This window comes from Puntigrus tetrazona, chromosome 20, assembly GCF_018831695.1.
Source record: "Puntigrus tetrazona isolate hp1 chromosome 20, ASM1883169v1, whole genome shotgun sequence".
Classification (NCBI taxonomy): Eukaryota; Metazoa; Chordata; class Actinopteri; order Cypriniformes; family Cyprinidae; genus Puntigrus; species Puntigrus tetrazona.
Genome location: NC_056718.1, coordinates 14554589 through 14568785, shown reverse-complemented (window position 1 = coordinate 14568785; position 14197 = coordinate 14554589). Strand labels below are relative to the sequence as shown.

At 38.4% G+C, this 14197-nt stretch overlaps 1 protein-coding gene across 1 annotated transcript; it reads right to left on the bottom strand.

The window, feature by feature from the left end:
- Window positions 1–8381: 8381 nt before the first annotated feature.
- vrtn (vertebrae development associated) lies at window positions 8382–12790 on the bottom strand. Its single transcript, XM_043218871.1, has 2 exons — window positions 12651–12790; window positions 8382–11555 (listed from the first exon to the last, which is right to left on the bottom strand). The coding sequence occupies exon 2, from the start codon at window positions 11551–11553 to the stop codon at window positions 9508–9510; it is 2046 nt and encodes a 681-aa protein (XP_043074806.1). The 5' UTR covers window positions 11554–11555; window positions 12651–12790; the 3' UTR covers window positions 8382–9507.
- Window positions 12791–14197: the final 1407 nt, after the last annotated feature.

The window sequence follows — 14197 nt, the reverse complement described above, 5'->3', positions numbered from 1 at the left end:
ATGCAAGTTTATGGTTTGTGAAAAGGACTGTAACGTTGTCACCTGGGAGAAGGCCACCAGTAGCATGCAGATTTTAGTGCTTCTTTATTATATCTTTCTGCTGAACTAACCTGCTCAACGGCATAGGTTAAGCCTTTTTCTTAATTATTTTTACTTAATATTATCATGACGTACCAAATCAAAAGGTTCCCTATAACGACATAACTGTTGAATAATTCCGAACAGCATAACATGCCTGACTCCTCAAAAGCCAGTCATCCAAACATACACGCCTCTAGTACCATCCAGGAAATGGCTTCAATGACAGGCTGTTTGGTGTCAGACTTATCACATCTAGCAGCACCCATCTTCTGGTCTGTTTTTTTCTACTCATTAGGAACAAAGGATCCAGCAGTCGCTACAGCAACAAGCTACCCCTTTTATTCCAAGGTGTACTGACACTCTCCTAGACTAGCAGGTCTGCCTGATAGGTACCCACGTCCACAATGGCCTTTCCTCACATGTATAGTGCACCCTGCCTTCCTCCCAACAGAAATGACTCCCGCTGAAATGTGCCATTCATCCCCACGAATCAGATGCCGTGTCGCCTGCCAGTGCTGCCAGCCATTGAAACCCAACCGCAAAGCTCCAAATGAAGATGTGAAAAGCCAATCTACGTTCCAGCAGGAGAGGGAAGTAATTTTCTCTTCCCGCCTCTCTATTGATCTCAGCATGGCTGATTCAGAGCCCTGCTGCTTTCTGGGCACAGGAAGTAGAGAGAAATGGCCTCGCAGGGAAGAGAAGGCAAACAATTGAAGAGAGACATTTTTTGTCTTACCTTCATTGCACATTTAAAATCCTATAGAGGACAAACAAGCCATGATAGACACCAGATTGTGAAGAATCCGCTGTATTTTTGTGCTTCCTCTCACTGAGACACCACCTCACTGGGCACCATACTACAAGATAAATGGCTTATTGTTTCAGAGAATATCCTTGGTTGCTCTCTCTTAGGCATGTACAATAGCTGGTTCCATGAAGCATAATGCATGAGTTTACACATCCTTGTGGGAAGTAATTTCACTGCACAGTAGTTTCTGACCTTACTCTGTGCTGAACTCTTAAACACAATGCAAGAACAAAGCACAAGGCCGAAGAAGCAAATTAAAGTATCATTTTTCAAGTTTCAAAAATAACTACTAACTTTCTTCCCAGAGATGACTGGAAGCACACCAACAGTCATCAGTGTGTAGCAGTAAATCTTCAGCTCACTGCCCAGGGGAAACAGCACCTTACCTTGGTGACAGATGTGCTGCTGAATAACTTTGGTAAAATGAGGAGTAAACAGCCAATGGGCTTGCTCCACATTAGAGACAGATTATCAAGGTGCCATGCTGCAGGGAAGTTAGTCCTTCAAGAGAACCCAACGATCCAGGCATGAGGGGGGTCAGTCTACATGCTTGAGAATAAAATCTAGAATCTTTACTTATTGCCACACAACCAGGGCTAGGCAAATTGGCTTTCATTTATCACTGAGACAGCCACTCTGGAACAACGCAGGGTGAAGTGCTTCGCTCAAAGGCATAAGGTTGATGGCTCATAGCGTGATTCTAGTGTTAATTGACCCAGCAATCTTCCAGTCACCAGCCTTGAGTCATAAAGATGAAAAATTCTGTCATTTCTGAGCCACTAGCATCACCAAACAGTTGCAAAAATGCATTTTCAAACAGGTTGGCTAAAAACGAATCTATTTTTTTTTATCACAACAACTTCTACCCAATAAAATAAGATACAATTTTAGAATTGAACATTGTATGCTTATATTAATTTACATTAAGCCTACAAATCACACTTTTCATATTACAAAATTAGGTGATATCAACAGTTTTTTTTAAAGAAAAAGGTATTGACTGATTTTTAATTAATTAAGCTTATTTTAAAGCTTGTTTTGTCTTAAGTCATCATTGAATTGCTCAGTACCCCCGATTAAGAACCTGTGTCTCTAATATGGCACTGATATCGGGCATCCCTTTTTTTTTTAAAGCACAAGGACCTATTTTGAAAAACAAATTCCAAGCAAAAGCAAACCGCTTCAAACCAAGTACTGTACTGAAGTACATAGACATTTGACTCTATAGTACTCCGCCATCCCACTCTCTGCAAGAATAAAATTGTGGAATAGGGCATTTGTATATATGATCCATTAAATTATACATGATGTCCCCTATTGAGCCAGGTTAAGGTTTGTATATCACCACCTGAGGGTCTCTATAATGCTCTGATGGAGGTAAGGAAAGGGGTTTTTTGCCGCCTGGGGAACTGAGAGATAGACTGGACTCATTTGCAGCTACTCTTCAGTGGACACTGTCAACTGCATGCCAAGTGGAACTGTGCATTGGAGTTGTCAATGTGAGCTCCCATATGGCGACAGGGCTCTCTCTACTGCATTCTCTCTGTCGTGCCTCATACATTCAGAAACTCTCCCAACCTGCGCTAAAGGAGCAAATGTCAAACAGTGAAGCATGACCAACTGTGAAATTGTAACAGCTCATATTGATCTGAGAGTTGAGAGTGACCCAAAGTTGTGCAAGGCTCAGCGCTGACACTTAGTCTTTCATTCCACTTTAATGGTGCCTTTGGGTTTTTTGTTGAACCTTCACTTTTAAGTTAAAATGTTCAGTGCTAACAAATACACCTGTGCTGTGCTTGTCGATATTTAAACTTGACTTTTCCCAAAAGTGTAACCATCTGACTGTTAGAGCCTAAGGAGTTCTACCAACAAAAATGCATCTCTGTTACTACTGATAAAAGAAGATATCAGTAGTAACTTACCAAGGCAAAACGTGCAGCATTATGAAATTTTATATATATATATATATATATATATATATATATATATATATATATATATATATATATATATATATATATATATATATATATATATATATATATATATATATATATATATATATTTATTTATTTATTTATTTTTATTTTAGACTTGGCCTAAATGGACCTCGAGGGATGAAAAGCCCGGCATCCTGGACCGTCAGCCGTGAACGCCGCCAGGGTTATGGTGATAATAAGGATGTTTTACAATGTTTCTATTTTTTAAAAAAATGCTCTGATATATGTATATCTCTCAGACTTTAAATTGGCTGTTATAAATATACCTTGTCATTGACTTAACTACATAGAAAATAGAAATACTTCATTAGACATTACAGATCCAGCAAAGGGCTTTGATGCTTTAAGAAGCTAAAGGCTCATTTAGATACCACCGTGACCGTTTTGCTGCACTCAGTATTTTTTAAGATACAGTTCTATATCCTCCCACATACCCTGCTCCCTTAGGCTAGCAGCACATAGATAGGAGAGGTTGTAGAAGTTGATTAAAAAGCCGTAAACCCAGAGAGAGTAGTGTGACTGCACTGTGACCCCTAGAGCTCAAACATGGCAAATTGAAAGCTGATAAACTCCAGTACAGCCCCTCCACAATAACCAGCAACGGAAAAGAGGGTCAGCGGTTATAATGGTGCCTGAAGAGGAATTAACTCAAAGTCTGGGTGGGTATAAATAGAGGCAAACGAGATGCAAGAGATGCAACAGTTCACCTTACTACTTCCACTGAAAATTTATTCTCTTAGACCCAGATCCCAATGGCCCATTGACTGACAGTTTTAAATTCAGCAAAATGAGAACTGAAATAAGAAACGTTTAGGGTAAAAATGCAACAAAAAAAGAAAAAAAAACATTACTTGCTGAAATAATAGGTGGTAATTCATTTAAATTGAAATCTGGTATAAATAAAGCCACGGAATGAAATGCATCAGAGAACCTCTCTCTGTAACATTGAGAACATTACATGGAACTGCTTTAGTCTCTTAAGTTACCCTTCAACTGAAAAGGAAAGTTCAAATCAAAAGTTGCAAGACTTCAAGAAGGCAGTTTAATTCCCTTGACAGAAAGTACAGACACACAGAGTGCCAACTAGTTTGGCAACAAACAGATTTAACATGCGGCTGTACACTATGAAAAATGACAGGTGGAAAGGGAAGTGACAAGGTAATAATTCACCAAGGACATGGGGCAATCCTGTATTTAACTTATGCACAATGCAGAAACAAATGTCTGCTACACTGCATAAAGGCACAGTATGAGAGCGTCACGTGCATGATGAGGCTTACAAACAAGACTTAAATTACTCAATTAACTGATGCATTTATAAAAGACTTTCCCGTTTGCTGGGTCACGATGTCAGTAAAGCTACTTTGAGATCATTACTGTTTGAACGGCTTGTGAAATAAGTCAACTGATGTGAGTGAATAATAGAGGTGAAAGTTGAATAATGGACTTCAGTCATGGCCAATTTAGTGACTGTGGCCTTAATCATTGCCGTAGCTACCAGCTAAAATATCTAATTTAATAGTCATTTCAAATCACCACTGGTGATTCCCAGTCATGTCTGGAGCAGAAATGTAGTAGCATGTCACACCTAAGCCCACGCAACGTATGTTATATCATCAAGTATTAAAAGCTTCAAGAATAAGCAAATGGTTTTATTAAAGCAGTCGGCAAAGTGTCACAGACCAACAGTTTAAAAATGGGCATTAAAGAGCTTGTGCTATATTGAATGTATTCACTGTAAGGTGTTCTTGTAAGGTGAACACCTTTGTGTTCTTTCCAGCCACTCTTTTTAGATGGGAACATATGAATGATAGACAGTCAGCATTGAAAAACAGGATATCCGTCTGTTTCAATGGCCAAAAAAATGATGCAAATACATAATTTATTTAAAATGGGATTGTCACCGTTTACGTAACTTCTGGCTCTGGGGCCAGTGAAGATGTGCCAACATTGAGAATTTATCCAATTTAATGAATTTCTGCTCCATAAATTGCTCATAAATGCCAGTGTTGTGTGAAATACCTGCCAGTGATACACTGACCCCTTTCTTAGCTGAGTGCTTACCAGGTTGGCTCTCCTTAGAGGAATGAATCGATCCGAAACCAGTCAGAGTTAATTATAAATCAAAACCAGCAGACATCGACAGGGATACTGACGAAAAGCCCCCACTGTAGAGTGCAAGTCTGCCTCAGGTACTCTCAGTCAGAAATGTTGCTCAAAAACATGCTCAAAATGCACCCTGTATAGATGCAAGAAAATTAGCAAAAAAAAAAGAAACATTAAAAACGATCCCAACTTAAGAGGTTGGTTAAAAGTTCACATAGTTTTAAAATTATAATTTTTTTTAATTCTGAATTAAAGGGCTAAAAACTACCTTAGGTATAGACAACAAGGTCACATTAGCAAGCAGAAAGATGACGACCCATAAACTGAAATTACCACCACTACAGTGGGAGACCTTATAATAATGCAAGAAAAGCAGTGCAGTTATAATTATACAGAAAATTATATTTTACCATGCATGCATGCTAAAATATAAGTGGTATGCAACTAACTAATGTTACCAAAACAAAAACTTCACATGGTGTCAGAAAATTATATAATGAATTATATAATGTTTCCGAGCCGCCCAATCGAAAACATTTCCAAGCATAATTCTAACTAAAAATCACTAAAAAATTTTTTTTTTGCATAATTGCATAAATGCATGTATGTTTAAAAAAAAATACAGCAAGTAACAGCTTCATCAACTGAGTTTTGACCTAAAACTCTCCCTAATGGCCTCCACGCTATCCTTATTAATGAGTCCTGAAATGTATTTATAATAACTACGCATTTGCATTGCAAGTTTTCTTTATACCCTGTTATGGTTCTCTCGCTATTGCTTAAACAAAAGCACAATTATCCTTTGTGCCTCTCGTTCACCTCCTCTACAGCAGACAAAAGTCGACATGGCTCGTGTCTGAGGCTGTTTGCCTCTTAATCACAGAGGAGAGAGGCCATTAGGGAGGTGCAGCGGTGAGCAGAATTTCACAATGGAAGTCATTTGGTCATTATCAGGGATGAGGTTAAATGAGGGAGAGTTGGGTTTACTAATTAGGTGGTTTTATTACAGAAGAGACATGAGGCATTATTAGAATGCAATGAATGGTATTGATGTTTGCCAATCTCTTGTTTTCTTTCTTTCTCAATTTTATCCCGCCAAGACAACCCATGTAGCCCCAAAGTGATCTCAGTGGGGTGCCATCGCATTTCTCTGATGGAAAAATCCTTTTAACGCCATAAAACACCACATAAGCGATATTTACAGCTCTGCACAGAAGGCAAACAATTATTGCAATGGTAAACGAATGGTACATTCAGCTGCTGTCTGTGTAGATTTCACTGTAAGTGCCTCTGAATGGCATAAATGAAAGTTGAGAGCAAATTGACTGTCAAATGAGTTAATTAGACACCTTAGTGATGAAAAATCGCGAGCGCAGAAATTAGACAAATTAGACAAAAAAAAAAAAAGTTTGTCAATGCTTCTGGAAGTCTTTCAGGGCATCTGTTGGGGTTTTCATACGTATATGCACGCCACACATTGTGAGCGGTACAGCAAATTACTCAAAATGAGCAAGAGCAAAGCGCCATGTCTAATCTAGCAAAAGTGTGTACAATTAGTCAGGGCTGACTGATCACCTCAGACAAATGAAACAACTGTATGACATACAGTTAACACAATCTTCAGTACTTTTGTTTGAAAGCAGTGACAAAATATTTTCAGCTGCCAATATTATTCTGTTTATCTGGTAAATTAACCTTGGACTATTTATGTAGGGACGCAGAGATACCATCCATCCGATAAAAGATGAAATTGATTAGAATTATCAACAGTTAATCTGTAAATGCCCCTTCTCAATTTTATTTTATTATTTTTTTTTTTTTCAATTCAAATCGTACTCTGCATGTAGCCAATAACTAATTTTTAAAGGTGCATATAGCATGTTTTGTTGATTAGTTGGTTCTCGGCCCTCTGGTTATTGTCTATTTTGTATGTTTATGCTTTGTACAGGACCTCATAAATTCATACAGCAATATCAGCAACTTGACAGTTTAAAGAAAACTCAAATAATTCACAATAGACTGACTCTACGAAAACAACAGTTACAAAGTTAAGTTAAACTTCAAATACACCCAGTACGCATAATAACACAAAATATGCAATATAATTATGCTTACAACGAACGGTAAGTGTACAGTTTTACAAAACATCCTTATGAACTTACTATTACTTTGATATGCTCAGGTCACAGACATAAGAACAGTTAAATACACGTTATTCGTCACGAACAAACCAAATGAAAAAGTACATTTATATATTATCAGTTTGGTCACTTGAGTATCAAACTTTGTAAATAATTTCCTTGGAAATTAAAAGAAAGTGATTACCTTACTTACTGAGGACAGTGTGTCCTAAACTTCAGCATCGTCATTCGACTCGGGTTCAATCGCTCTATTCGCGCGCGCTAAGATAACAAGGCACAGATGTCAAAATAAAGGTCCCACTAGCGTCCGTAAAAAAAAATAAAATAAAAAATAACAAGAAGAAATGCAAATAATATAGTTATATTGTTTAATAATATTTATCGTTTACTATGGTATAGTCTCATGGTATAGTTTTCTCAAAATTCGGCCACAAGCTGAAGGAAAGGCTTTGAACATCACCCCATATGGTTTAGGCATAGTTGAAGCAAATGCTAATATATTCTTTAGTTCACCTTTTCTAAACTCAACAAATACAAAATTAAGCAGCTAGCTATAATTATTGTTTACATTTAAGAATGTAATCATTTAAGGTATATCCTTTTTCGCTTTTTGATTTTCTAAAAACTATATGTGACATTAAAACATCGTATTTCGGTATAGTCGTTTTATTATTATTATTAATATGAATTTGTAAAATACCGTATATATATGGGGAATCCTAGCAAGCCATTGCAGAAAGGAAGATGCTCCTAAGGAAAGCCCTCCACTGCCATCTAGTGCACATCTATTTTATATAAACACTCTTTCTTTTGTAGTTTCTCCATGACTTGCAACATCTATAAATTTATGTATTTATACTGTTTATACCATCAAACGAAACCAGAGAGAGAATTCAAGATTCAAAAAGCTTTTCTACCTGTATCTCTTACGAATTGTCTAGAGTCTGGATTCTCATGAACATATATTGTTCATTTTGTGTGTCCATTTATAAAAAAAAAAAAAAAAAAAAAGTGCAAATTACAGACAGAAAGACACATATTTCTGGCACCCATAAAAAAAAAACTTTATCATGGCGCTTATCATTGATAATTACTGACAATTATTTTTAAACACTTGTTTTGAACCTTGAAAAATAAAAATTAAGTGGTAGGCAAATATTGGGCTAGTTTAATCAATAATCGGTTAAACAACAATAGTTTCAGCCCCAATGCTACTAGAAGAAATGATCTGTATAAACTGAATTTTTCAATACAATTATTCTCAGTCATTTACCTGAGAGCATCTTTGTTCTCAAAAGAGTACAAATGTCACAGAGCAGACCTTAAAGAAATTAACGTAAGACTACGTAGGTAAAGTTTCTGATACTGCATAAACACCTAAAGACTGAAAAGAAAGTATAAACCAGGTTTTATTGCACCAAGCAGCTGATCTCATACATGATAAAATTAACAAAATTGGCTTTGTGCTCATCACATTCATCAAAATGATCCAAGGAGCACATTGTGAACCCCTGTCATTTTTTTTAACACAAGTTTAACAGAGAGTTACAGATCACTATAAATGGTGAAACTGGAAAAGTCAGTCAGGTAGTTAAACATAATAACTTCACAAAACAAACAGTATCAAGTTAGGGGTTACCAAATATTTACACCTTTAAGCAGCAAAAAAAGTAAACGTGAAGTAAAACATGATCAGAAACAATGTGCAAAATGGCAGCAATTCTGTAACATTCAAGTATGAGGTATCCATTTTAAATTGGGCACATTTCCCAAGCAGAGATAACATTCAATTGTCAGTATAAAAATATATATGTATAAAAAAAAAAACAAGGAAAATAAAAAAAAAAAAAAAAAAAAAAGAACACTCCAGGGTACAAATTAAAATACTATACATTTTTTTGTTTGAGAAAAATCCTTAGCTGCAATTTCATAGTTTAAACTAAATAAAACAATAAAATAACAAGTGTCAAAAACGATGAAAAAGAAATAAACAAGAAATAAAATGAACCTAATCAGAACTTAGAACTCATTTAAATTGTAAATATTTGGGGGATGGGGGTCAACAGAGAGCCATCTGAAAACCTGATAATGTCTTTGAACTGCCTTTTGCCTAGGGGCCATCAGCACTTACTGTAGTGGACACAAAGACCGTCTGATTTCACACACACGCAAATGTCCTTGAGCTAGAACCAAGTGGTCGAATAAAGAAAAGGGACAAATAATTAAGATGCATGAACTGCAATTATGTGGGTGACTCAGAAAAAAAAAAACAATCAGACTCAAAGGAATATTGCATCATGAACTATAAAAATCTATAGTGTCAGATTTGAACTTGGAGGACTTTACAGTGGTGAGAAATATAACAGAGTATTCATCCATGAATTAATGGCACTCCGTGATGCAGAGCCCTTTTCCACATGTAGTAGGTGGAACGGGGGGTGAGAGGAAAGTAAGACCGAAATTCTTTGAATGTGGGAAAGGACTTCTCTTCAAAGCGTTGTTGCAAGAACAGCTTTGCTTTGGCCTTGAAATTGGCCAGTGCCACGACATCCATCACAAACATCTGTTCGTTACTGGACTGGTCAGGCAGAGAGTATTCAGGCAGTGTAAATTCAGAGGAACAGCCTGTCTGTCCATTCAGGCAATCCATGTTCCCATCAAAAGAAAACATTCTTTGAGTTTTTATCTTTTCGAAGACGTCTGGCGAGACAACCAAGCTCTGGGATTTCTCCGTCTCCGACATCATGACCGGCTTCTTGGCTTTCCTGTTCAAAGAATCTCTCCAGAGCCAGTAGAAAGAGGAGGAAACTGAAGGAAACTTGAGCTTGAATTTGATGAAGGACATCTTTGACCTCCCAACATGCATTTTGGCTTCTTCCCTTAATGCTTTCCTCTGGTGATAAGCCAGCCTCAGGCTTCTTTGCTTGCGTCTGGAGATCTTCACTCTTGGTGACAGCTTGTGTCTGTCAAACTTAGCTGCGGACACTTGACTTCTGGGACTCTGAGTTTTATCAGCATCTGAGCTTTCCTCGCTGCTACCTGAGAGCTCTTTGAAAGGCGTAAACAGCATGGCTTCCCTCCTCCAATTGTAGTATGTGGATCTGGAGATGCCCGGAAACCTTCTTTTGAAAATCCTGTAGGGGAACGAAGTGTTTGCAACAATACAGTTCTGCAAGCTCTTCTTCGCCTCCTGCATCATTGCCACGTTTTGGGCACGTTCCCCTTCCAGTTTCTCACATTTGAAGGCCAACATGCTAGCAAAGCTCCCTTGGGTGGGCTTCTTCTGGACTTCCGGTGAAGACCAGTAGTCCTGTTCAGTGCTGTCTGCAGGACTTAGCTCCCCTGTGGAGCCACCTGAGACACTGCAAGTGGACACAAGCTCTTGCTTCCACGCGTAGTAAGTGGATCTTGGAATTTCCGGGAAAAGCTGTTTGAACTGGCTGAGGGGGATAAGTTTCCCTTGCTTGTAGGATGTCAGGAAAAAGTGTTTGGCCTCATACCTGGCCACCGATTTTTTGTGATACTCGATGCTTTGCCTCTTCCAGCGGTAAAAGGTGCTCTTGGTGATGTTGAACTTGTCTTTGAGGTTGGAGTAAGACAGATGGGACTCCTGATTCAGAAGATCCAGGGACTTCACAGAGGGCATTCGCTGCTCGCTGTTGGGACTTCCGATTTTTAGGTCGCTCGCATGAATCAAGGCCACGAAGTTGTGAGGTTTGAAAACAGAGCCTGCCTCCAAGTCGCCCGACCACATGATGTGAAGGGTCAAGGGTTCGACATCTTTCAGCCACGTCCTCGGGCGAATGACTCGATTGAAATAAGGCCGAATCTTTAAATTGTACATGGGATAAACCGAATAGATGTTGCACTGCAGGACAGACGCCAGAGCATACACGTGCCACATGTTCGCAAACGAGCCAGGGAAGCAGGAGGCCTTGACATCAGCATCGAAGATGGCTTCCAGCACTTGAATTGGCAGATTGAGCATGTCTTGAGACTCCTCGGTGCAGAGGGAAAACCTAACTGCCTGCAGCATGACCTTTGAGTCAATCATACCACACAGGTAGTATCGCTTCCACAGCAGCATCTCCACCACAGTTCTGACCTGCAGCTCCAGACTCAGGCTCGTAGAACCCACCAGAAGCATGCTAGCTGCATCGAACAGCAAGTTTCCTTCTCCTTTGCAGACAAGAGGAAGCAAACCCGTCGGTGCATCTCCTGGGTACAGTCTGTGAGCTACTGCATCAATGCCCAGCCATGAAGAGATCTCAGAGCAGAGAGCTGAAGGAAGATGGAAAGGGGCCAGGACCTGTTCCACCTCCACAGCAACTTTCGTGAGGGCTTCAAGACCCGCGCTCTCTGTGGCCTCCTGCAGCTCCCCCAAGACCGAGAGCACCACCTCTGTTCTCGGAATCATGCCTACACAAAAACCACAGGAAGAAACAAGAGGACTAGCATTAGTACACGGATATATAGAGCAACTGACAAAATGCATTCATTTTGTTTTACTGACAGATGTAAAATATTGCTAATAAGTTGTTGATACTCCTTGAGGAAGAGAAAAAAAAATGTTAATTTTTGTTCGCCTCAAAAAGTGATGATATTGGTAATAACGGTGAACAATATAAAATAAAAAAATCTAATTTGTAAAGAGGAATGAAGTGATTTTTTTTCTGCTGCAGATCCACACAAAAATTTAACCACTAACCCTTTTATTGTGAACAAAACAATTCCGCATTTACACTTCTAAATTTTACAGAGTTGACAACTATACAAGAAATGTAATGCTGTCTTGATTTCATGTTTCAGATTTTTTTACAGTCTTAATTCCAGTTTGCTCGTCTGAAAGTTGTTGAAGCTGCAGAAAATAAGCATTAAATACAAATATTTACAGGGTCTATCATTAAGATGGCTCTCTATCATAGAAATCACGATCAGCATACAAGCAAACCCCGTGCACTATTTTGAATAATAAAACACGACTCACGACTCATCTTAATACTGCAGATGAGAATTTAAAATAATTTATGCTTGGTTTAACCAATTTTCCAACACCTGTCTGGTAAAACCAATTAAATTGTTCCAACTCTCCTGCGCATTTTGCTGATATTTTTGTAGATTGCCCACTGACTTTAATGAAAACGCGACGTCGCGTTAAACTGTATTTATTGAACGGAATCAAAATAAACGAAACGGTACAGCATTACACAGAGGGGCCGGTTATACTTTTACATTATTTGGCCTGACAAAGTCCAAACACACCAGCAAACAGTCTCAAGCGAAAAAAAAAAACATACCAGCACTTTCGTTACTCTTTTTTCGTATTACTGATGAACCTTCTGTTAATTTTCTTTTTTATAAAAACGCCAATTTAGCGGACTAAATTTATTGGAAAGTGCATCTAGGAAAATACGCCTAGGAACACAAAACTGCTCTCGTATAAACACCGAATAAATATAAACAGTACCTCGCAGAGTGAACTATATTCAACAAAAGTGTACACGAATACATCACCTTGTTTTTTGTGTTTCCGTTCCGTGATATTTGAATCAACTTCGTAAAATATTTGTGTACGGGAAACTGTGACCTACTCACAACTCCAAGTTTAATCCATTGTGTGAGGTGAACAGCGTGCTCATCATAGGTGAGACAACGAGCGCAATCTGAACCCGAGCAGTGGAAATTTCACATGATAAGGGAGGGACCTCCCTCCAGGAAATTGTCAATCACTGAGTTGTGTTGAACCCCTACACACACACACACACACACACACTCACACACCTATAGGCTATCAGTGGAAACACAATGCGTTTATACAAAGATAATAATGCTTATGCTCTACCCTTACAGCTAAGCATCACACACTGTTAATGGTAGTGAAAAACACAATTTGACTCATTTATGAGCCTTTTAAATAGTGAGGACCACCTCACAAAATATGAAGAAACCCATACAGAGGCCTGATCATGTCATTTTCAAATTTTTGTATATATGTATTTTTATGACAGAAGACAGCGAACAATGTGAAAGCATTTTTTATTAGTTAATTAAATGGGTAAATTAAAAAATATATACATAATCACTGGAACTGTATCCTATTAAGACATAGCTTGCAATTGCAGTGTTAACTAGGTTAATTGTATTTAATCTCTCTAGACAGGACTTTGCATTGTAAGTTTGTAATATAGTTTGGCCAAAAATGTTTAAAATTGGTTTACAAAATTAGACAACAAAGATTAAATAGACAACAAAGTCTGAATACAGTCTAAAGCTTCCTTGGCAATTAAAGTTAAGCTTAACTGCACTTTTGGAGTTGGCCAATTATCATTGAGGAATGCTGGAAATTTCCATTTCCATAGCTCAAAGTGAACTCCCTCAGACAATGGCTTTGAAGTGTTTTCTTTCCACGCCAAAGCCTGGGGTCCAGTTTCAATCAGATGTAGATGGTTTCTTTTTCTGTATACATGGGGATGTTTAGTGTAGTGCTCTCTTTTAACGGATTAGCAGGGTCTCGTTTTTGGTTCATTTTATCACCCCCTGAACACAACGTTTATCATTCTGAAGGTTCAGTAAATCCAGCAGGCATGCAATTTACTCAAACTTTTACCTATTTATTCATAGCGCTGTATGAGTGTTCAAAAACAAGTCAGACCAGCAGGCCGAACAAGGTCAAGATCACTCTTTTGTTTATTGGAGCCGTGCTAGAGCAGACAGTGTGTGCAAATGGCAGAGAGAGAGAGAGAGAGACACACAGATCTGGGAAGGTGCATATCTGCCTCTTGTTTCTTCGGGGTATCACATTTAACACCTCGGCCTGTCCACCTTTTGCAGGCTTTTCACAGAACCTTTTGTTTCCAGTGCTTCATCCACACACCCCCTCCACCGGCCTGATCTACATCTCTTCTCCTGAATCTCCTGAGTCCATTTTTTGGAACGGAGACAACCTGGTGCCAGGCTTAAAACAATGCTCACATGTTCCTATAGCTTGTTTTATTAATGCGTACATTCAAATATACATCATTATAATCAAATGTCTTAAACAGCCAATCCGAAGGTTTGTA